Raw genomic sequence first — 23,686 nt, 5'->3', positions numbered from 1 at the left:
AGCTGGGACTAGAACCTGGCTCCTTTGTCCAGGCTCAACTTGAAAGCTCTTTCCACCATCCCATTACTGTCTCTTTATAAACATCAGGGATTCTGTTGAGTGTTTGAATTATGTGACTCAAATTAACATTGGTCAACACTTTTTGATCTCTAAAGAACTTCCTTCTTATTGTTAAAAGTAGAAGATGCATAAGAAAGGATGTTTTCTTCCCTTGAAGAGGGAAAAAATTCTAGAACATTGTCAGGGCACTGCCTGTTAAGGTGTAAGCAAGAGGAAATAAATATTGAGAGAACTGATGTATCATTAATCATTTATGGACTTCTCCTCTCTGCTGGTTCCCTCACTCTATGAGAGATAGGTAACTTCTGCAACGCACATTGAACCCCTGCAGTAATATTACCATTTCAACGCTGAGATTCTCGAGTCATTCTTTTGTTGGTTTGTTTGTTTTAAATAGTCTTCCCGGCTAGATTCTCAGCTCTTAAAAGCGGTTGACAGTGATGAAGAAAACCAGTAACAGAGAAGGATGAGTTATCCAATAGAGTAAACTGAACACAGAGTTCTGAACTGAATTATTTAGAGGAGGAAGGGAAGAGAAGCAGTCAAGTGAATGCGCATGTTTGGGGACGTAGTTTGTACTCACCGAACACAAGCCATTAAAAACTGTGAAATATTCCACTGAATGAATTTTCGTAGTTCTTCACTCACAGCCCCTACCCTACCCATCTACCCTCCACCCCCATCAAGAAAATTCTTTCTCAAACAATCCCACTGATGGAGGGAGCAAGGCTGGAAGGCAGAGAGAGCTGGAACTCGCTACAGTACTTGTGTCAGTGCCCCTCAGAAAACTACAGTTTTAAAGAATTCCTTGAAAGGCTACGCCCTTTTTTTGCTAGTAACCCAAATCGATAGTTTCCAAGTAAGTTCTTCTTGTTGTCTAGTCTACTTCTCTTCTCTGGAAATTTAAACTCTTTCCGAGCTCTGACGATAAAGGGGAGGTGACAAAGGCAGTGGGCTGGCCTTCACGACCGCAGATAAGCCGCAGGAAACTGAGGAGGTCTGCCCCAACTGGAAAAGGTGGGAAAATCCGCGCCCCCAAGAGGTCGTAAAGTCCAGAGCAGCGGGATCCCGTTCGCAGGCATCACGTGACGACCCAGAGCGGCGGGTAAACTACAACTCCCAGAAAGCCTCGCGACCGGCCGGCGTTTACGCAACTCTCGCTGATTGGTCGCTGGGGATATTTGAAAGGAAGGGCTGGCGCGGAAAAGGAAGGTTACATTTTGGATCCTTGCGATGTACTCAGTCTGGTGATAACTCCTGGCCCTGGAAAGAAGAATGATCTCTAGGACGGTAAGGCCTGGAGGTACTCGTGAACGGTGTATGCGCCGAGGTGAATGGAGCCCCAGCGCTGACTTAAGGGATAGGCCAGGCGGTTCCACTAAAAAAGTCGGGAGTCCTCGGAGCATCCTGGTGGGCGCCGGAGAGCTCGATGGAGGCCTCTGTTGTGGGGCGTTGGTTGGTAGGATGGGTAGTGAGGCCGGGTATAGGCTGGGAGGAAGGCATAGCAGAAGCGTCGGTTTATAATGGGAGCCCGGCGTCCTGGCATGGGCTTTTTTTCCGACAGGATTTCTGATGGCTTTCTTTGCCCGCCATCTTCCGCACCTTCAAGCCCTTCTCCCGCCCTTCATTTAGCTCCTTTACAGATCTTCTCTGCCTTCCCTAATCCGTCTCCTTTCCCCCAGCCCTCCGGCACCATGAGGAGCTTCAGAGGAGTCAACTTTGGGACCCTGCTAAGCAGTCCAAAGGAGACTGAAGAGCTGCTGCCTGACTTGAAGGTGGGCGCGCTGTTCGACTGTGGACACACCTGGCTTACCAAGCTGAGCTGTTTTGTTTTTTAACTTATTTGAAGAGACAGATGAGTAGGAGATCCTTTCTTGGGCAGTCCTGTTTCTATTTCCTTTCCACATCTCTTTCTTCTTCGTTAGCCTCATTCATATCTTCCTCTCCTAGGAGTTCCTGACCAAGCTTCCCAGCTGCCGGTCTGATTCCGAGAGGAGACAAACTTGTGATGCCATTCTGAGGGCTTGTAACCAGCAGCTGGCTGTCAAGCTGGCTTGCCCTAGGCACCTGGGAAGCCTGCTGGAGCTGGCGGAGCTGGCTTGCGAGGGCTACTTGATGTCTACACCCCAGCGCCCACCCCTCTACCTGGAACGAATTCTCTTCATCTTTCTGCGGAATGTTGCTGCACAGGGAGACCCAGAAGCCACTCTCCGACTCGCTCAGCCCCTCCATGCCTGCTTGGTGCAATGTCCTCGCCAAGCTGCTCCTCAGGACTACGAGGCTGTGGCTCGGGGCAGCTTTTCTCTGCTTTGGAAGGGGGCAGAAGGCCTGATGGAGCGGCGAGCTGCATTCTCAGCTCGGTTAAAGGCCTTGAGCTTTCTAGTACTCTTGGAGGATGAAAGTATCCCTTGTGAGATTCCCCACTTTGCTTCTCCAACAGCCTGTCGAGTGGTAGCTGCCCATCAGCTATTTGAAGCCAGTGGGCATGGTCTAAATGAAGCAGATGCTGATTTCCTAGATGACCTGCTCTCCAGGCATGTGATCACAGCTTTGGTGGGTGAAGGAGCCTGTCCTGGTCCTCTTTCCCCACAGAGGGCCCTCTGTCTCTTGGAGCTCACCCTGGAACACTGTCGTCGCCTCTGCTGGAACCACCACCACACCAGGGCCACAAGTACAGTGGAGAAGGCCCACGATTACCTAAGGAACACCAGTCTGGCCCCCAGCCTCCAGCTGTGCCAGCTGGCAGTTGAACAGTTGCTGGCTGGGGAAGGAGGACCCCAGGCAGTGGCCAAGCTTCTGATCAAGGCAACAGCTGTCCTGAAGAACAGCTTGGAGGCACCATCACCCCCACTACGGGCATTGTGTGACAGCTGCCAGTTCTTCCTCTCAGTCCTGGAGCGAGGCACCAAGAGGTGCTATGGACTTGATGCCATTCTGAGCCTCTTTGCTTTTCTTGGCAGCCACTGTTCCCTCATCCAGCAGCTGCAGGATGGTGTGAGTTCAGGACCCAGAGGTCGGGTGGGAATGTGGTTCTGTGGCCTCTCTATCGGGCTAGGGTCTTTGGTAAGATCTGGAGACCCTGGGTTCTGCCTTGGTAAGCTGCTCTCTGGACCGTGCCTGGCCAGCCAGCAAGCAGCCTAGTATATGCTGGCGGGGGTCCATTCTGATGTCCTTCTTCCTACTCCCCAGGCGGTGTCAGTTCTCCAGGGCTCTGGGCCAGGCTTCAGCTTGGAGCTCTCTGCCCCTCCAACCGGCCTTTCCCTTCCTTCCTCAGGTCTGTGGGGACTCCTCCAAGCAGCTGCAGGCTTTGGTTCAGATACACTTTCAGGGACTTCACCTCTACACTGCGGTGGTTTATGACTTTGCCCAAGGCTGTCAGGTACCATCTGGAATCAAAAAACCTGGACAGGTCCTAGGATCTGGGGTTGCTTGACTGTCCTTGGTAGAGCTTTGAAGTTGCTTTGGGCATAGAGTTGGGTGGACATCATCTTGGACCTCTTATGTCTCCTGTCTCTTCTCACCTTTCTTGTCCCTTCAGGAAGCTAATTTGGCTGACCTGGCCCGGCTAGTGGACAGTTGCAGATCTACTGTTACCTGGATGCTGGAGGCCTTACAGGGCCTGTCTGGCCGAGAGCTGACTGACTACCTGGGGATGACTGGTTAGTACCATGGGTGTCAGATGCAGGGTTCTTGGGAGAGTCATCACTTGTTAGGCAGGCAAGTAGCACTTGCTGGATAGTTCTGACCTCTTTGGGATTCCCTGTGGCTTTTGGAGGCAGTGAAAAGATATTTATAAGTATCCATTACTCTGTATTTAATATCAGTAGAGAAGTGATGAGACTAATTTACCAGAGCAGATATAATTTTTTTTTCTCATTGACGTTGAAATGACTTGGCATGTGTTTCATGAATATGTGAAAGTGAAAGTTAGTCACACAGTCATGTCTGACTCTTTGCCATTCCATGGACTGCAGCCTGTCCCGCTCCTCTGTCCATGGAATTCTCCAAGCAAGAATACTGGAGTGGGTTGCCATTTCCTTCTCCAGGGGATCTTCCCAACCTGAGGATTGAACCTATGTTTCCTGCAATGCAGGCAGATTCTTTACCCACCGAGCCACTAGGGAAGCCCATGTAGAATGGTCATAACTTAAATTTTTTAAAACCAGACAAAACATTCACATCATTCAAAATTCAGATTGCACAAAAGGGCAGACAGTGAAAAGTCCCTTTGCTCCTCATAATCCTAGTAACCCAATCCCACTTTGCAGATGCAGCTAATATGGTCAATTTCTTATGCATCCTGCTAGAGACACACTATGTATATATACTATATGTGTATACACTAGGTAATACGTATATATTAGCCAACAGGTGTATATACTTCCCCACTTTTTTTTTTCTCCCCACCCTTTTTAATTGAAATAAACATAGGGAAAAATACTAAAGTCATAAGCAAACAGTCGGATGAACTTCTGCAAAGGAAGCATACTTTGTAATTAGCATCTAGGTCAACTCAAAGAGTATGACTTAAACCCCCTGAAGACCCCTCTGTTCCTCCTTATGGTCCACGCACCCCAATAGTAACCACTATCTTAACAGCATCAGTTAGTTTTGCCTGTTTTTTGTATTTCATAATAAATTTCCCCCTTAATTTACAAAAAGCATGGCCCTTTAGTTTAAATTATGTAAACCTAAAGAGTTCAGTCACTAGAAGGTTTTGGAAATTTTTCATATTCATATTTTCAGGTTGAATCTAGCCACAGAAGCAAAAAAATATAAGTCACAAAAATTAACAGTATGAAAATTCTTTCCACAGAATATTGAAGTCCTACTTTATTTTCTTCCAGCCATCTATGTCAATAGCCAGGAAGCTGCCTAAACTAGAATTTAGGAAGAGTGTATTAATTCATGCAGTGAATATTTATTGAGTACCTACTATGTGCTGCTAAGCACTGTTTCGAGTTCTTAGGTATGTCAGTAAACAAAACAAAGAGCTCTGCTGTCATGGAGCCACATTCTGGTTGGGGGAGAAAGATCATAAACAGTAGGATCACTGAAGTAGAACTTGTTAGAAAATGATCAGAAATATGGAGAGAAAGGAAAAGTGGAACAGGAGAAGAAAGGGAATTAGGAGCTCAGGGTAGATGAGGGGCAAGTTACCATTTAAATAGGTGGTCAGGGTTGGCCTCATGAAGAGGGTGACGTGAGAACAACTTGGAGTGTGGGAGGGAGTTGGCCAAGTAGGCACCTGGGAGAGCACATCCCTGGCGGTGGGAGCAGCCAGTGCCAGGGCCCTGTGGCAGGATAGAGGTGGTGTGTGTTTAAGGACCAGCAGGGAGGCTAGTGAGGCTTCAGTGGACTGAGGGAAGAAGAGGGAAGTGAGGGACAGGCCAGAGTGTTTCCCCCAAAATGCTGACATTTGAAGCAAGGTGAAGACAGATCAGTGTGTGAGGACGGATGGGCCCTGTATGGGAATGAGGGCTTGGCTCGTAAAACAAGGGCAGAGGTTGGACTTCCCCGGTCGTCCAGTGGTAAAGAATTCGCCTCACAATGCTGGTGATCTGGGTTCAATCCCTGGTCAGAGAACTAGGATCCCAGAGCAACGAGAGCTGTGCACCACAGATCAACGAGATCTGTGCACTGCAACTAGTGGGCCTCACACCACAACTAGAGAGTCTGAACTGCAACTAAAGATCCCACATGATGCAATGAAGATCCCACAGCTGGCAACTAAGACCTGACACAGCCAAATAAACAAATATTTCTTTTAAAAAAAGGTACAGAGGGGCTGGGTGATGTGAGGTTGCCTTCCGGAATGGAGGGCTCAGGCTGACTTGAAACCCGGGAGGGGAGAACGGCTCCATTCTCACTCCCTAGCAATGGGCGTTGCTGTCTAATCTGGGGGCTGCTGAGCTGACCACACAGGTTGAGCATCTCTCTACTGCCCCTCCAATAGCAGAGGGCATGGAGCCATTCCTGCGGTCCTCTGTCCTCTCTTTCCCATGCAGTCTCTTACACCAGTAACCTGGCCTACAGCTTCTACAGTCACAAGCTCTATGCCGAAGCCTGTGCCATCTCCGAGCCCCTCTGTCAGCACCTGGGCTCAGTGAAGCCAGGCACCTATCCTGAGGTGCCCCCTGAGAAGGTACGCGGGTAGGAGGGAGGTGGTGTTGAGAGGGAGGAGGGGACTCGAGTGGCATGCAAGGGCCTGGCCAGGACCTTGGAGTAGAGAGTCAGGAGCTGCATGTTGGCACCGGTACCTGGGGCGGTGTTTCCCAGACCTCACCTGTACTGTTATTTACTTTTTTGATTGACTCACTTTTTATATTTAGCCTGATCCCCAGCCAGTGCTTTTCATCCTGGCTAGATATTAGAATCGGGTGAACTGAAAAAAAAAATTCTGAAGCCTGTCCCAAGCTAATTGCCTCAGACTCTCTGGCACTGGAGCCCAGGCATCTGGATTTTTTAAGGAGTTCCTTTGGCCAACCAGAGTGAGAACCACTATCATAAAGCAAGAATATACCCATGAAATGATGGGCTGGCTGGATTAACAGGCGAGATGGGTCACAGAGGGCCTTGGGTTTCATCTGATGAGCCTCTCAAGGACTGATGTGGAGGCCTTGGGTTTCTCAAGGCCACAACCCAAGATGTGGCATCTTGGGTTTCTCAGCATCGCTGTAGTGAATGATTGGAGGGCAGGGACAACACTGGGCACCCAGGTGGCTCCAGCAGATCAGGCAGAAAAGGGCAAGCGTCTGAACTGAGGCAGCTTCCTGGGGGATGGACAGAAGTGGGTGGGCGCAAGAAGTCAAGGGCTAACCGGAGAGTGACTGGCTGTGTGAGAAGGGGAAGGAGGAGTCCAGGATGGTCTTGCTTTCCAATTCAGGAGAAGGTGGCGATTTGCTGAGGAGGGTGAGGGTCAGGAGGAGGAGCAGGTTTTCAAGGGTGTAGGCAATGGATATGTGGGTGGGATGGGTTGAAGCATCAAGCTGAGAGCACTCAGGATATTTAGTTCTTAGGTGTCTCCTGCTGTGGGGCGAGTCTGGGGGGCAGGAGGACCGTGGGCATGCATGCACATACTCTCCCATGGTACGTACTCCTTGCACCCCTCTTCAGTTTGGTCTGTTTTCTTCCTCTGGTCAGTTGCACAGGTGCTTCCGGCTACACATAGAGAGTTTAAAGAAACTGGGTAAACAGGCCCAGGGCTGCAAAATGGTGACTTTGTGGCTGGCAGCCCTGCAGCCCTGTGGCCCCGAACACATGACTGAGCCAGTCACCTTCTGGGTTCGGGTCAAGATGGATGCTGCCAGAGCCGGAGACAAGGAGCTACAGCTGAAGTGAGTTGGTGGGGAAGGGGATGACCCAGTCTCCTGGCCACAGCTGCTTTTGGCACTCAAGGTCACGTTCATTCTCGTGGCTGAGAAAGGCACTGTTCCCTCCGTTCACTGTGATTGATTGAGTGCCAAGTGTGAGCAGGCACGGGGCTGGGTTCTGGGAGGGACTGCAGTGACAGGCAGTGTTCTTGCTTTCACCCCTGGAAACTGAGCTCAGCAAACCAAGGCGGGGACTCCTTGGCGTGGGGCCAAGTCTTCCGAGTGCTGAGCCTTCCCTCTCTCAGGACGCTGCGAGACAGCCTGAGTGGCTGGGACCCGGAGAGCCTGGCCCGCTTGCTCAGGGAGGAGCTGCAGGCCTACAAGGCAGTGCGGGCCAACACAGGGCAGGAACGGTTCAATGTCATCTGTGACCTGCTGGAGCTGAGCCCCGAGGAGACGCCAGCTGGGGCCTGGGCCCGAGCCACCCACCTGGTGGAACTGGCTCAGGTGCTCTGCTATCACAACTTTGCCCAGCAGACTGACTGGTGAGGAGGAAGGGCAGGGGAGGCCACTCCTGCTTCTGGCCCTGGGTGCTCTTGCCCTTTTCCGAGTCTGTTTCCCTCTCCACGTCCCTGAGCGCCCCTTGTAGTTTGTGGTCATGGGGACTCTTGAAGGGTGAGGCCAACGTGCTGCAGAAGGCCCTTCCTGGGACACTGCGGCCAGATCTCATGGTTAAGCCGGGCTTAAGTGCATCTTCTCCTGACAGCACTGCCCTCGATGCCATCCGGGAAGCTCTGCAGCTTCTGGAGTCTGTGAAGCCTGAGGCCCAGGACAAAGATCGGCTTTTGGATGATAAAGCCCAGGCCCTGCTGTGGCTCTACATCTGTACCCTGGAGGCCAAAATGCAGGAGGTGAGCGCGGTTGCTCTGGGCTGAGCAGGACTGGGTTCAGGGATTATTTTCCCTGGACCCCAGCAAGCTAGCTGTTGTTCAGTCACTAAGTCATATCCGACTCTTTGTGACCCAATGGACTGTAGCACACCAGGCTCCTCTGTCCATGAGATTTCCTGGGCAAGAATACTGGGAATTGCCAATTCCTTCTCTGGGGGATGTTCCCAACCCAGGGATTAACCCCCCTCTCCTGAATCACAGGTGGATTCTTTACCACTGAGCCACCTGGGAAGCCCAGTAAGCTAGTACCAACCCTGCTTTTCACCCTGACCACCCCATCCAGGGTATTGAGCGGGATCGGAGAGCCCAGGCCCCTTGTAACCTGGAGGAGTTTGAAGTCAATGACCTGAATTATGAAGATAAACTCCAGGAAGATCGCTTCCTATACAGTAACATTGCCTGCAACCTGGCTGCGGATGCTGGTGAGGGCTGTGAACTTAGCGAGGTTGGATGCGGCCTCCTCGATGGCCTCCTAACAGGATGGGTCCCCCAGCTGTGGGAGAGGCTCCCCATGAGTGGGAGGTGGGCACAAGGCAGAGGCTATTATGGGAAAGATGACCACATTTCCCCAGACGGCCCAGAGTGAGAGAATGACTGGTCCCTTTCTTCTGATTTATAGCACAGTCCAAATGCCTGGACCAAGCCCTGGCCCTGTGGAAGGAGGTGCTTACTAAGGGGCAGGTCCCTGCTGTACGGTGTCTCCAGCAAACAGCAGCCTCCCTGCAGATCCTAGCGGCCCTCTATCAGCTGGTGGCAAAGGTAACGGGACAGTGTGTTGACACAGACCAGAGACTCAGCTCCTTCACCTTCTTTGGCCTGTGTCCCAGCCGGGAACTCATGTCACCCAGTGTACACTCTGTCACCAGCTTCCCCAAGTCTAAACCCAAGGCCTTAGGCAAGTTGCTTAATCTTCCAAGCCCTCATTTCCTTATTTCTAAAAGGAGAGTAATGGGACTTCCCTGGTGGTCCAGTGGCTGATTCCACTCTTCCATTGCAGGGGAATGTGGGTTGGATCTCTGGTCATGGAATTAATTAACATCCTACATGTAACACGGTACAGCCAAAAAAATAAAATAAAAATAAGATAAAATGAGGGTAATAATAATATTAACTCAGCCTTGTTAGCATTCAATAACATAATCATGGAAGATGGTGTGTATAAATGGAATACTCAAATGATAGCCATAATTATTAGTAATTATCAGATAATTTTTTTAATATTTATTTTTATTTGGCTGCCCAAGTCTTTAGCTGCGGCATGTGAACTCTTAGTTGTGGCACGTGGATATAGTTCTTTGGCCAGGGATCGAACATGGGCTCCCTGCATTGGGAGCACAGAATCTTAGCCACTGGACCATCGGGGAAGTCCTAATTATCAGAGAATTTGAGATGTGTATAATCAGGAAAAAAATACACAAACACCTGTAGACACAATTTTACATTTTTACATGCAGTGCTGGGAGGTGTCAAGGACTTCCTGAAGTTCTTCTCTGGACCCCACATTAGGAACCTATGAAAAAATGAAAAGGATCTTTGTACTATGGGTGTTAGGCCACTTTCCTAGCAGGAGGAGACTGGGGAGGCTGCCTGAGCCCTAGATTTGAATCTTACCTCTATCACATACCTGTTATGTGGGCTTAGACAAGCAGCTTAATCCTACCTAAGTTTCAGTTTCCTCATCTGTAAAATTAGGATTAGAATTGTTATGAAGATAAAGTGAGCTAGTATAGTGGCTGGCACATAGTAAGTGCTCAGTAAATCCTGGCTATTGATGATGGCTGGCATGCAGGCTTTAGAATAGAAGGGAGGGGGCAGGATGGCTTGCACACCCCCCGGCTGCCCTCCTTTCCGGCTCCTTAGGGATGGCCAATGGTTACTCTGTCTGGGTGGCCGCATTCCAGCCAGGCCCTCAGGTTAGACCACAGGGCTGGAGAGAAGGGGGTGGAAATGAAGGCTTGAGTACAAGCTGGGTAAACGCGTTGCTCCCGGCCTACCAGCCCCTGCAGGCTCTGGAGGTCCTCCTGCTCGTCCAGATGGTCTCACAGAGACTGAAGGACCATGCGAAGGCAGCCGGCTCTTCCTGCCAAGTCACCCAGCTCCTCCTGACCCTCGGCTGTCCCAGCTACGCCCAGGTACAAGTGCCAGCCACCCCAGCTTGCAGACCTGGCTTCGGGGACTGGCTTCTCTTCTCTGAGAAGATGGGACACTAAAGGGGCAGCTTTTCTGCCTTCTGCATCACATTTGGCTGAAGGATCGTAAAGGGTGGTTGGGAGGCGGCTGTGGGAAGAGGAGGCATCTCCCTCCATCTCCCAGTTGTTTACTGTTACATAGCCCAGTAAGACAGAACGGCAGAAGGCCGTTTACTAATCCTGTATTTCCCAATGGTTTCTGGTGCCCTAGCTTGTTCACTGAGAGCTGTTACAATGTGTCCTAACCAGTCTCCTGGCCTCCAGTTCCTTCCTTTTCCACTCCATGTTCTAGCATGATGGTTTCAGGCACAGATCTGATCTTATTACCTCTTTCCTGCTTAAAGGATTTTGTGGACTTTTCCATTACCTGAGGGATATGGTCCAGATCCTTTATTCTGAATTGCACGCCTTCTGCACACTGGTTCACTCTTTTTCTGGCTGCTCCCTACCATGAACCCCATCTGTACCACTATATTTCTTGTATGGGCCTTGCTGCCTTTGGCTGTGTTAATCCCTCCACCCTAAATACACCCTTACCCCCATTTTTTTTTTAATTGGGGTATAGTTGCTTTTCTACCATTTTTTTCTTTTTTTTTGTTCAGCAAACACATACTTTGTTTTCAAGGCCTAGCTAAATGGTCTCCTCCTTCGTAAAGCATTTTAAATGTCCTCTTCCTCACGGGCAAAATCAGCCACTTTTCCTGTGTCCCCACAGCACTGATGGCATTGTATCATGATGAGATAGATATGCCCTGCCCTTACCCCCTGCCCCGCCTCACTGCACTGCAAGCTGTTGGATAGAAGGGCCTGCTTACTGCTTATCCAGCTTTATCTCTCTAGCTTAGTGGTTAACTGAAAGCTACTAAATGAGCACTTTAGTAAGAGAATAATTCCTACGTATGTTTGTGTTAGTTGCTCAGTTGTGTCCAACTCTTTGCAACCCCAGAGACTGTAGCTCACCAGGCTTCTCTTTTCCATGGATTATAACATTTGAGATAATTTAATATTTAACTGGATGTATTCAACATTTTGCTTGCGAATACTTTAATCCACTTTAATTGGAACAGTCTGGCTGCCTGGTCACCAGCATGCTCACAGAAACCCTGATTGCTTCCTCAGGTGCACCTGGAAGAAGCAGAGTCGAGTCTGAAGCTTCTGGATCGCACCACAGACACATACCTGCTCCTCTCCCTGACCTGTGACCTCCTACGGAGTCGACTCTGCTGCGCTCGCCAGAAGGTGCTTCTCACTTTCTTGATCTCCGAAGGTCCTGGGGTTTGGAAGGATTTTAGGATTCTCCAGACATCTGTCTGGCTCCTGAGGTTTCTCTGGAACTGGGGAGAACGTTCCTGGCCCTGAGAAGCAGAGCCATCTCCTCACTTCACCTTCTCCCAAGGATCATTCACCAGTACTTCTCTAGGAGCCATTCCACCATTTTCATCCTTTTCTAGCTCTCTCGAGGACAAGGGGCAAAGTCTGTCCGGTGACTAGAAATTGGGATGACGCTGACACCCTCAACTGGGATCCAGTTGAGGGATCTAAAAGGCTGGGATTTCTCACACACGAGCTATGTGACTGGGTATCTTGTGCCCTTTGTGACTCTAGTTTTCTGTCCAGCTTTTAACATCTGAAAAGCAGCAGGGGCTTGGGCCACGTGATCTCTAGGGGTATCCCAAGCTCTAAATTGCTGATCCGACCTCACTCACTGCTCTCCTCTGCAACCCTACCCTCTATCCCCAGGTGGCTGAGGGTGCTGCTCTGCTGCTGTCTGTGCTTCAGGACCCTGCCCTCCAGAGGGCATCCAAGGCCTGGTACTTGCTGCGTGTCCAGGCCCTGCAGCTGGTGGCGGCCTACCTGAGTCTCTCGCCAGACAGCCTGCTGGCCCCGCTGTGGGAGCAACTGTGTGCCCAAGGTGAAAGAGGCGGGCAGCTGGGCCTCCTTGCTGGGTGTGTGTGGTTTGTCCGCTGTCCCATCTGCTGTCCAGCTGCATGGACAAGCCTGCCTAGAAGCTGCCCAGAGTAGGCTTGGGATAGCAAATGAGTTTCAGTTCACTTGCTGACTCTAATCGATTGCTCAGTGACTACCCTGAACTGACAAGGATTCTGAGACTGGTCTTAGGGGGAAGGAGTTCTGTGACTGATTATCTCTGTCTGCCTTAAGCACGGATGGAGAGGGTGAGAGCCTGCTTTGCATTTGCTATCTTAGTATTTGAAGGTGATGGAAGCTCTGGCCACATCATCTCCCTTCTTGTCCCTCCTACCTTCCCCCCACACTTGCCCAGGCTGGCAGACACCTGAGATAGCACTCATCGACTCCCATAAGCTTCTCCGAAGCATCATCCTCCTGCTCATGGGCAGCGATGTGCTCTCAATTCAGAAAACAGCTGTGGAGACGCCATTTCTGGACTACGGTAAGCCCCAGGAGGAGAGCCAGTGTGGGAATGAGCAGACTAGTTGGTAGGGCTGGTGGTTTTGTCTCCAGAGGATTCAGGCTGTGGATCCTGGTTCCACGTGATGATGGTCTTATCTCCTTTGCTGCAGGTGAAAATCTGGTACAAAAATGGCAGGTTCTTTCTGAGGTGCTGAGCTGCTCGGAGAAGCTGGTCTCCCGCCTGGGCCGCCTTGGTAGTGTGAGCGAAGCCAAAGCCTTTTGCTTGGAGGCCCTGAAACTTACAACAAAGCTGCAGATACCACACCAGTGAGTACAGGGCCCAAGAGCCTGGTGATTCCCAAACCTCAGTGCCTACGACCTTGACCGTGGGTTCCCAAACTGGTCCACAGATTAACATGTTATGTTTGGAGGGGTTGATGGAAGAATGCATTCCATGGCAAATAAGTGGGAAATGCTGAGTTAATCAAGATTAGATGTTTTTATTTCCTATTGTGATTGTTGTTGAGTTGCTAAGTCATGTCTGGCTCTTCTGCGACCCCGTGGACTGTAGCCCCCAGGGTCCTCTGTCCATGGGGTTTCCTATAGAACTTATCATATCCTCCAGTATGCTAATACACATTGTAAATCTCCAGAAGGGAGATCCAGTGTACAGTGATTCCCTAAATCTCTTTGCCTGAAGAGGATCTTTTCAGTGAGGAATCTGATTTGGGAAATCCTCTCCTTAGGCACCAGGATGGGCTGGTTTGAGAGATGAGCACAGAGGATTTCCCCAGGGAGTGCCTAAAGGCAGCTTTAGGAAGTAAAGGCTTTCTGGAGGCTGGAAAAGACTATGATGGCTCCGCCCGGGAAAGGGCAGAAAGAGACTCCCCAGGGAAACAAGGAATTCCACTGATGGGTCTGTCATCACTTCTCCCAACCAGGTGTGCCCTCTTCCTGGTGCTGAAGGGGGAGCTGGAGCTGGCACGCAATGACATGGACCTCTGTCAGTCGGACCTGCATCAAGTTCTGTTCTTGCTTGAGTCTTGCACAGGTGAGTAGCCAGGCCCACATGCCCGTGGGTGGTGGTGAGGGTGACGCACACACCGTAATGCAGCTTTACATGTCAAGGTTTGGTTCCCTTCTAAATCATGGACTGACTTCTGGTCCCAGGGCAAAACTCCCTTCACTTGTCAGACCATTGGTGTTCTCCTTCAGATGGCCTGTCTAGGACTAACCCTACCTGCTTCTTAATTTTGCAGCGCTAAGATATTTTAATTTAAATAAAACTGACTATTCAGTACCTTGGGTACTCACCACACTTCACATGTTCAACAGCCACGTGTGTGGTTACTATATTGGGCAGCACAACTGTAGCATCCTCAGAAGGGATTAGGGCTAATAAAATATTGTACTTATGGTGCTTTTTTTTCTTATCAACTACTTTTACCTGTAGTATTTCACTGGACCCATACAAAACCCTGGGAAGTCAAATGGGAATGTCAAGTTTTTCCATTTATAAATTCAGAAAAGTTGAGAAATTCAGTGTTTAGGGCTAGGATCATGGGGCTAGTCAGGGGCAGGAGCCAGGATTAAGACTTGGGCTTCTGGGTGCTTGCCTGCCAGCCTGAACCATGCAGCCTTCTGAGCTGCAGAGATGGAGACTCTGTGGGTTGTGCTGATCCATTGTTCAAGGGAAAACCATTAAGCTATGGGACTTCCCTGGTGGTCCAGTGGCTAAGACTCCACTCTCCCAATGCAAGGAGCCCAGATTCCATCCCTGGTCAGGGGAACTAGAGCCTGCCTGCCACAGCTAAGAGTTTACGTGCCACAACTAAGATGCCACATGCTGCAAATAAGATCCCCCCATGACTAAAACCTGGCACAGATGAACAAATAAGTAAATATTTTAAAAAACAGTAAGCTATGCCAATATCTAGTGTGCTAGTACGGTAATATATATGAGCCATTAGTAAGTATTAAAATAATGCAGATGAGGGCATCAGCCGCTGGGGTAGACACACTGGTGTCATTTCTCTTAGTTTTGTAATGCTTGTTCCACTCTCTGCTCAGAGTTTCTCGGACTAGCGCAGCACCCGGACTCTGTGAAGAAGGTCCACCTGCAGAAGAGGAAGCAGCAGGCTCGGGTGCCCCATCCTCCAGAGCTCCCGGACGAAGAGCTCATTCTAAAAGGCCCTGCCCTGGAGCTGGTGGCCACCGTGGCCAAGGAACCTGGCCCTGTAGCACCTTCTGCTAACTCCTCTCCGATCCTGAAAACCAAGCCCCAGCCCAGCCCCAGCTTCCTGACCCACTTGCCCACCTGTGACTGCTCGCTCTGTGCCAGCCCTGTCCTCTCGGTGGTCTGTCTACGCTGGGCGTTGGTCACAGCGGGGCTGAGACTGGCCATGGGCCATGAGGCCCAGGGGCTGGATCTGCTGCAGGTGGTGCTGAAGGGTTGCCCTGCAGCCAGTGGTCGCCTCGCCCAAGCTCTGCAGGCTTCCCTGAATCACACAGCGCCCCCCTCCCCTGTCCCAAGCCTCTTTGATGAGATCTTGGCTCAGGCATATACACAGCTGGCACTGGAGGGGCTGAGCCAGCCATCAAACAAGAGCCTGGGAAAGGTCCTGGAGTCAGGGTTAAAGTTTGTGGTGGCGCGGATACCCCACCTGGAGCCCTGGCGAGCCAGCCTGCTCTTGGTCCGGGCCCTTGCAAAGCTGACCAGCCTCAGCTGCTGCACTGCCCAACTTTTTGCAAGCTCCTGGGGCTGGCAGCCGCCATCAATAAAGAACCCCACAGGCTCAGAACCCTCTAAGCCTCGGAACCAAAAACAGTCAGGACAGTCCAGACGAGGACGCCAGCAAGTGGGCTCTGCTACCCTGTCCCTCTCACATACCTCTCTGAAAGGTCTGGAAGGTGAAGGACCACCCTGTACACCTAAGCCCCCAGGCCGGGTCAGGCAGGCCGGCCCTGGGGTACCCTTCACCGTATTTGAGGAAGTCTTCCTTACAAAGACCAAGCCTGAGGTTCCCAAGGCCCCCAGGGTACAACGGAGGATCCAGACACGCCTCAAGGTGAGGTGGGACTACAGCTAGGTGGTACTGGTGTTGGGTGAGGGTGGTCCTGGAGAAAAGTTCTGCAGGGCAGGTGTTTCTACAGAATAGCTTCCCAGGGCCGGGTGGGAACTGTCTGTAGCTCTCCTGTTACGTATCATAGGACCCCTTATATCTTCCATAACGAGACCTAGTTCAAGACCTCATTTGTTTCAGACGGAAGAGACTTTTCTTAGTTCTAGCCTGTTCCTTTCCCTTTGCATCCTTCCTCTGGATCTTCTGGTCCTTCTCCCTCTGCCTCCTTCCACATCAGAGTTACTGCCCCTGATTGAGTATGGCCGATTATGCAGGAGGTTAATTCTTAAATCTTTTTCAAGGGCCTCGGTGATGGCGCCTCCATAGCGCCACCTCCTGGCAGACCATGTCTTGTCACTGACGGCCCCCTGGCCCTTTTCCTTTTCCCACCATTCTAGGTGAACTTCAGTGATGACAGTGACTTGGAAGACCTTGTCTCAGTTGAAGCACAGCTTGCAGAGGGGTCCAAGAGACAGGGCACTACTTCCCGGGGCCGGGGCCGGGCCAGGAAGGGCCCGAGTGTGAAGACTAACTCAGTGGCCACGTCAGGCAGTGCCCCCGGCCTCAGTGGCAGAAGCCGGAGGGTCAAGAAGGTGGCATCAGGACATTGTGAGGAGCCGGGCCCTGAGATGATGAGGACCATCCCTGAGGAACTGACTGACAACCAGATGGAAATGAGCTTTGAGATCCTCAGGGGCTCTGATGGGGAAGACTCAGCCTCAGGTGTGAGGGCAAGGGTGGAAGGCAGAAGTCCATTTTTTTTGAGGTTGCCCTGGGGTCAAAACACAAGAAATAACTGGAGCCAAAGATGGAACAGAAAGAAAGTGCTTTTGCTGGCTCTGGGACGGGACCCTAGAAGGGAGAGCAAGGGGATGGCAGGAAGAGGGAATTCTATAGAAAAGTTGTGTCGTCTGCCTAGGTGGGAAGACACCAGGGCCTGATTCAGCCGTAGGAGAATGTGAGGTGTTGAGACGGGATGCCAGCAAAGAGGAGCTGCCTGGCCCTGGCCCAGACAAGGAGAGAGATATGGATCTGGGTCCCCGGCACAGACTCCCCTCGGCCCCTGTAGCCATCGGTAAGTATGTTGACCACCGAGATCTGATCACTTGATCCCAGTACCTTTCCATTCTGTCCTTGGTTCTGGTTTTGGATCCCCATCTGGATCCAGTAGTCTTGAACGTGGGTCTGAATCCCAGCACACTCTCTACTAGCTGAATGCTGGTCACTCCGCCTCTCTGAGCTTCAAATTACTTAACTGTCAAATGGAATTGGTCAAATGGAATTGGGGCAGTGTGGAGAGAGTGGCTGCGTGTAAATTGCACAGCACCGCGCTTGGCATACTGCCCTTCAGAAATGGTAGCTGCTGTTTTCCACGTGGGAGGGGAGATGGGCACTGGTTCTTGGAAAGATTTTTCTCAGGAAGCCAGGGATTCATCTATGTCTTGTCCTTCCTTTAGATCTGTCTACCCTGGATTCCATCTGTGACTCACTAAGTGGTGCTTTCCGTGGCATCAGTCACTGCCCTCCTAGTGGGCTCTATGCCCACCTCTGCCGCCTCCTGGCCTTGTGCCTGGGCCACCGGGATCCCTATGCCACTGCCTGCCTTGTCACCGAGTCTGTCTCCGTCACCTGTCGCCACCAGCTGCTTACCCACCTCCACAGGCAGCTCAGGTGAGTGCCCCCCATCCCTCAGGCTTGTGCTGGGACAGACTAGAGGGGAGGCTCCAGACTTTGAAGGAGGGAGACCTCACCTCCACTCGTGTCGCCTACAGCAAGGCCCAGAAGCACCGAGGGTCGCCAGACATAGCAGACCAGTTGCAGGGGCTGCACCTCCAGGAGAAGCCTGGAGACATCCCTCTGGCACGAATCCAGCGCCTCTTTGCCTTCAGGCCTTTGGGATCTGGCCACTTCCCCCAGCCTGAGAAGGACAGCTTCCGGGAGCGTCTTGCTCTGATTCCCAGTGGTATGGTGGCAGGCATCGTTGGCTCTGCTGTTGTTTGATGCATCTTCTTCTTAGGAAAGAGTTGGGTGAAGGATCTTCAGGCATTAGTTAGTTCACACACAGATGTATGATCCTTATAGTAGAAGGGCATGTCATACTTTGCCACTGATTAGTCATTTTGTTACTCTCACCAAATAGATATAACCTTAAATCTAGAAGTCTTATTTTTTTTTTTTAATCTCAAGTTTGAGTTACCTGCAGATTCAATGTCTTTCTTTCTTTAGAGCTAAGTTCAGGTGTCTGGAGTTTTCCTATGCTAACATGAAACATGTTCACTGATGATTTGAGTGCCTCACTGTGAGTGGGAAGTGGGGAAGGGAGCAGGTCAGAGGAGGCAATTTTGTTAGTTTCTGTAGGGACACAAAGAAACGCAAAACATGGTCTATCTACATGGACTTGTTAGAGCAAGGGAGAGCACTTTGAACTCCAGTGATCAGGGAAGACTTCTAGGAGTTGTCTTGAGTGACGGACAGGGACTGAGTGCAGAAGATAGTGAAAGGAATTCCATGTAACAGCTGAAATAACTCGGGACATGTCCTGTGTGCCAGGGGTGACCGTGTGTGTGTTGGCCCTGGCCACCCTCCAGCCTGGAACTGTGGGCAACACCCTCCTGCTGACCCGGCTGGAAAAAGACAAACCCCCGGTCACTGTACAGATCCCCACTTCCCAGAGCAAGGTAGGTTTCCTGGGGTCAGGGAGCAGAGTTGGGCTGGGGCAGGCTTCTGGTCTACCTGTGGCTGGGGGATGGAGAGATGTTGGTCACACGGACAAGCAGAACTTAGACAACCCATCTCCAAAGCTTTCTGTGAGTTTGGCCTTGAAAGAGTTTGACGCCATCCAGAAGGAGCAGAAAGAGAACAGCAGCTGTACTGACAAGCGAGAATGGTGGACTGGCCGGCTAGAGCTGGATCGCAGGATGGAGGTGTGTGTTCCCAGTGTGGGATGGGGTTGGGCCTGCCCTAGAATATCTCCTCTCTCAGGGGTCCGTCCCAGGTCTGTGCTGAACTACCTCAAGTCCTTTCTGGAGGTGTTGCTGTTTTTCAGTTGTGTCAGACTCTTTGCCACCCCATGGACTATGGCATGCCAGGCTCTTCTGTCCTCTACTGTCTCCTGGCGTTTGCTCAGATTCACGTGCATTGAGTCAGTGATGCTATCTAACCATCTCATCCTGTGCCACCTGCTTCTCCTTCTGTCTTCAGTCTTTTCCAGCATCAGGGTCTTTTCCAGTGAATTGGCTCTTCACATCAGGTGGCCAAAGTATTGGAGCTTCAACTTCAGTATCAGTCCTTCCAATGAATATTCAGGGTTGATTTCCTTTAGGATTGACTGGTTTGATCTCCTTGCAGTCCAAAGGACTCTCAAGAGTCTTCTCCAGAACCACAATTCGAAAGCATCAATTCTTCTCACTCAGCCTTCTTTATGGTCCAACTCTCACATCCATATATGACTACTGGAAAAAGCTTAGCGTTGACTGTATGCACCTTTGTCAGCAAAGTGATATCGCTGCTTTTTAATACGCAGTCTAGGTTTGTCGTAGCTTTCCTTCCAAGGAGCAAGCGTCTTTTAATTTCATAGCTGCGGTCACCGTCTGCAGTGATTTTGGAGCCCAAGAAGAGAATCTTCACTGGTTCCACTTTTTCTCCTTCTGTTTGCCGTGAAACGATGAGACTGGATGCCATGATCTTAATTTTTTTCATGTTGAATTTGAGGCCAGCTTTTTTACTTTCTTCTTTCACCCTCAATCAAGAGGTTCTTTAGTTCCTCTTCCATTTCTGCCATTAGAGTGGTATCATCTGCATTTCTCAGGTTGTTCATATTTTTCCCAGCAATCTTGATCCCAGCTTGTGATTCATCCAGCCTGGCATTTCGCATGATGTACTCGGCATATAAGTTAAATAAGCAAGGTGACAGTAACAGCCTTGTCGTACTCCTTTCCCAATTTTGAATCAGTCCATTGTTCCTTGTCCAGTTCTAACTGTTGTTTCTGGAAGTGTAGGCCTAAATAAACATTGTGTTACTTGGGAAGCACTTTAAACAAGAGCACAAGGGGACTTCCCTGGCTGTCCAGCAGTTAAAGTTCCATGCTTCCCCTGCAAGGGGTACCGGTTCAATCCCTGGTCTGGGAACTAAGATCCCACATACATGTGGTGCGGCAGGAAAAAAAAAACAATAAAACAAAAACCAAATAAACCAGAGCCCAAGACTTGAAGGGGTTATGGCAATGAAATGTTTAAAGATAAGTACAAAATAAGAATTTAAGGCCAAATACCAGCCTCCTAGGGCTTCCCAGGTAGCTCAGCTGGTAAAGAATCCACCTGCAATGCAGGAGACCTGGATTCGATCCCTGGTTTGGGAAGATTCCCCAGAGGAGGGCATGGCAACCCACTCCAGTATTCTTGCCTGGAGAATCCCCATGGACAGAGGAGCCTGGCAGGCTGCAGTCCATGGGGTCTCAAGGAGTTGGACACATCTGAGCAACTAAGCACAGCAGCACATCAGACTCCCAGCCATAATTTTCATTTCATTTCCTGACTTAGCTTTTGCCCACCTGTTTGTATTTATCCAAATGTAGTGATTTATTACAAATCTTACCTTATCAATACTCTCTCAGAGTCTCAGCAAATGAAAACTGTTGCTCTCTTGCCTTTTATGTTGGTCGTAAGATACATAAGACACATCCACTCATTGGAAGACGCATTTCCTTGCCTCCAAGATGGTGCCTGTGGGGAAAGAAACTTGGCTTCCTCTCTTACTGATGGTTCTGTTGTGCATCCAGGTTCTCGCCACTTCCCTAGAGAAGTACGTGCTGGGCTGCTGGCGGGGGCTGTTGCTGCCATCCTGCGAGGACCCCGACCTTGTCCGGGAGGCCTCCCATCTACAAGACTCACTACAGGAATGTGGCTGGAAATATCCTGACCCCACTCTGCTGAGAGTGAGTTGAGAAATCAGGGAAGAGGATGAAGTGCGCCTTACCTCTTTCCCACCTGCCACTGCGGGTGGAAAGGGGAGCTCTTGTACTCACTGACCACTGGTCCCCTGCAGATCATGCTCAGCGGTGCCAGTACCCTCACGCCGCAGGACGTGCAGGCCCTGGCTTACGGGCTGTGCCCAGGCCGACCAGCCCGAGCCCAAGAGCTCCTAGGTGAGGCAGTAGGGCGTCTCCAAGGTCAGACATCAACAAGCAGTAGGCATCTCGTGTTAGTGCTGGACAAGGTAAAGAGCCAGTAGCCATATGGGTAGCACCTGGTGGGCAGTGGGCACCTCCTCTCAACCATACCCCTTCTGCCTCCTGCATACCCCTGCCTCAGGACAGTAACGTCTGAGTGCTTTTTGCCCAGGACCTACAGAAGCTGCCGTGGGAGAGCATACCCAGCCTCCGGGCCCTGCCTGTCACTCGACTGCCCTCCTTCCGATTCCTACTCAGCTACTCCATCATCAAAGAGGTGTGGGGTTCAGGGAATGGAAAGTGGGGATGATGGGTAATTGAACAAGAAAAGGCAGAGAGACGTGGCAAGAGAGGAAGGCGGTCTTAAGAATGGACGGGGACTTGGGTTGGTTGGAGCTTGAGTGCTCCGACCAAACTGGGATGCTGATCACTGGTGTCTCTCCATCAGTCTGGGGCCTCATCAGTGCTGAGCCAAGGAGTGGATCCTCGCAGAACCTTCTACGTCCTGAACCCTCACAATAACCTGTCAAGCACAGAGGAGCAATTCCGAGCCCATTTTAGCAGGTCAGGGGGAGAAGAGTAAGAAGAGTGGTAGGGAAGGGTAGACGCAACACAGGGGTAAATGTCCTTTTCTCTGGAATCAAATGTTGCAGCCCACCTCCTTCCTAGTGTCCCTTCTGCCCTTTTTGCCACATGACCCATCTAACTCTGGCTGCACCACACAGCGTGTGGGATCTTAGCTCCCCGACAAGGGATCAATGCCCCGCCCCCTGCACTGGGCGTGCAGTCTTAACTACTGCACCTCCAGCTAAGTCCCTTCTCACTGCTTTTTCCCTGCAGTGAAGCTGGCTGGAAAGGGGTGGTTGGGGAGGTGCCGAGCCCGGAACAGGTGCAAACGGCCTTGACGGAGCGTGACTTGTACATGTGAGTGCTCAGGGCAGGGAGATGGGGAGAGGGACAGTCCCAGAGGGTGGGTATCATCATGGTCTGCTCTGGGGCTTTGGAGCCCCTGGCTGACTCTGGACAACTCTGGAGGCAGTGCCGAGGCCTGGCCCTGCGAGGTCAGTTTCATCTCACCTCCTTCTGCCTCAGCTATGCAGGGCATGGCGCCGGCGCCCGCTTCCTGGACGGGCAGGCTGTCCTGCGGCTGAGCTGCCGGGCAGTGGCCCTGCTGTTCGGCTGCAGCAGCGCAGCCCTGGCTGTGCATGGAAACCTGGAGGGGGCTGGCATTGTGCTCAAGTATATCATGGCTGGCTGGTAAGTCTTGAGGGGCAGTCTATGCAAGGTCCCGACCCCAAGTGCTTTCTCAGGTCTGAACCCTAAATCCTTGCTCTTTTGTGCCCCATTTTCCTCCCATCCTAGTTCCCTGGCATGCTTGGGCCTTTACCCCTTTGTCATCATCTATCCTCCTCCTGGAACGATGGGCCAAGGGGCTTTCTCATTGGTTTAATCCCTCTCAACTCATTCACCACCATGAATCAGAAGTTTTTGAGCCCTTACTTTGTATTTCTTCCTTCTCTTTTCCCAGCCCCCTGTTCCTAGGTAACCTCTGGGACGTGACTGACCGTGACATTGACCGCTACACAGAGGCTCTGTTGCAGGGCTGGCTTAGAGCAGGTTCAGGAGCCCCCCTTCTGTACTATGTCAGCCAGGCCCGCCAGGCTCCCCGACTCAAATACCTTATTGGGGCTGCACCTGTAGCCTATGGCTTGCCTGTCTCCCTGCGGTGACCCCTTGGAGCTCTCCTGTTGCCGGTAGAAGCTATGTGACTATTCTACCTCCAAACTTAGGTTTGGCCCTGAAGATAAATATTTTAAGTAATTTTCCGGTGTTTTACATGAAAGATTTCCTTTTGATTTAATTTTAATATAATAAAGATACATTACTTGAAATCCTGTTTTGTGTAGTTTCTCTGAGAACATTTGAAGATAAGACTCTTGCCCACTTCCCACTATGTGGTACTATAGATAAGAAAACTTGCAACAGTCCAACTCTGAGAGCATTGGGAAGAAAGGCAAACCACAGGAAAAAGATGGACCTGGCTTGGCCCCAGCAGACAAAGCTAAAGGACAGCAGGGCATCAAAATGATCTAAGTGGGGACAAAGCCCCGAGGAAACATAGATATAGATCCATTGAGAATGTCTTGGCCAGGTACACTCATAGCTATCTTGACTTACTGCCTCTGGTATCCTCGGAATGACATTAGCTTTACTGCCTCGGTTGCCCTGCCCCCTCCAAAGTGGATATTGTCCTTCCCCCACATTCAGCTATTAACACTTGTCAGTGCCATGACACTTTAGCGGCAGGTTCTGGAGAGTTTTTGTAGCTCAGATGGTAAAGAATCTGCCTGCAATGCAGGAGACCTGGATTCAATCCCTGGGTCTGTAAGATTCCCCCAGAGAAGGAAATGGCAACCCACTCCAGTATTCTTGCCTGGAGGAGTCTAGCGGCTACAGTCCATGGGATCACAAAGAGTTGGACGCGACTGAACAACACACACACACGTACACACT

At 50.9% G+C, this 23,686-nt stretch overlaps 1 protein-coding gene across 1 annotated transcript; it reads left to right on the top strand.

Annotated features, from left to right (window-relative positions):
• Nucleotides 1–1,216: 1,216 nt before the first annotated feature.
• On the top strand, nucleotides 1,217–23,064 carry ESPL1 (extra spindle pole bodies like 1, separase). Its single transcript, XM_019960465.2, has 31 exons — nucleotides 1,217–1,350; nucleotides 1,743–1,835; nucleotides 2,011–3,054; nucleotides 3,335–3,439; nucleotides 3,599–3,719; nucleotides 6,069–6,205; nucleotides 7,204–7,397; nucleotides 7,679–7,918; nucleotides 8,140–8,284; nucleotides 8,607–8,745; nucleotides 8,943–9,082; nucleotides 10,321–10,455; nucleotides 11,632–11,751; nucleotides 12,253–12,424; nucleotides 12,794–12,922; nucleotides 13,053–13,209; nucleotides 13,824–13,933; nucleotides 14,953–15,950; nucleotides 16,403–16,727; nucleotides 16,924–17,079; nucleotides 17,462–17,675; nucleotides 17,777–17,967; nucleotides 18,555–18,682; nucleotides 18,806–18,928; nucleotides 20,783–20,938; nucleotides 21,049–21,219; nucleotides 21,345–21,449; nucleotides 21,621–21,736; nucleotides 22,013–22,096; nucleotides 22,265–22,429; nucleotides 22,701–23,064. Exons 1-31 carry the CDS (start codon nucleotides 1,336–1,338, stop codon nucleotides 22,900–22,902), a joined length of 6,330 nt encoding a protein of 2,109 aa, XP_019816024.2. The 5' UTR covers nucleotides 1,217–1,335; the 3' UTR covers nucleotides 22,903–23,064.
• The last annotated feature ends 622 nt before the right edge of the window (nucleotides 23,065–23,686 follow it).

The sequence above is a fragment of the Bos indicus genome, chromosome 5 (genome assembly GCF_029378745.1).
Source record: "Bos indicus isolate NIAB-ARS_2022 breed Sahiwal x Tharparkar chromosome 5, NIAB-ARS_B.indTharparkar_mat_pri_1.0, whole genome shotgun sequence".
Classification (NCBI taxonomy): domain Eukaryota; kingdom Metazoa; phylum Chordata; class Mammalia; order Artiodactyla; family Bovidae; genus Bos; species Bos indicus.
Note: the sequence above shows the minus strand (reverse complement) of the source record. Positions and strands in the feature narration are given on the sequence as shown.

Bases quoted from the DNA above. Each gene is read 5' to 3' on its own strand.
- ESPL1 (XM_019960465.2), top strand. The intron at 3,720-6,068 runs GTTAGTACCATG...TTTCCCATGCAG, and splicing joins TGACTACCTGGGGATGACTG to TCTCTTACACCAGTAACCTG. The intron at 7,919-8,139 runs GTGAGGAGGAAG...TTCTCCTGACAG, and splicing joins TTTGCCCAGCAGACTGACTG to CACTGCCCTCGATGCCATCC.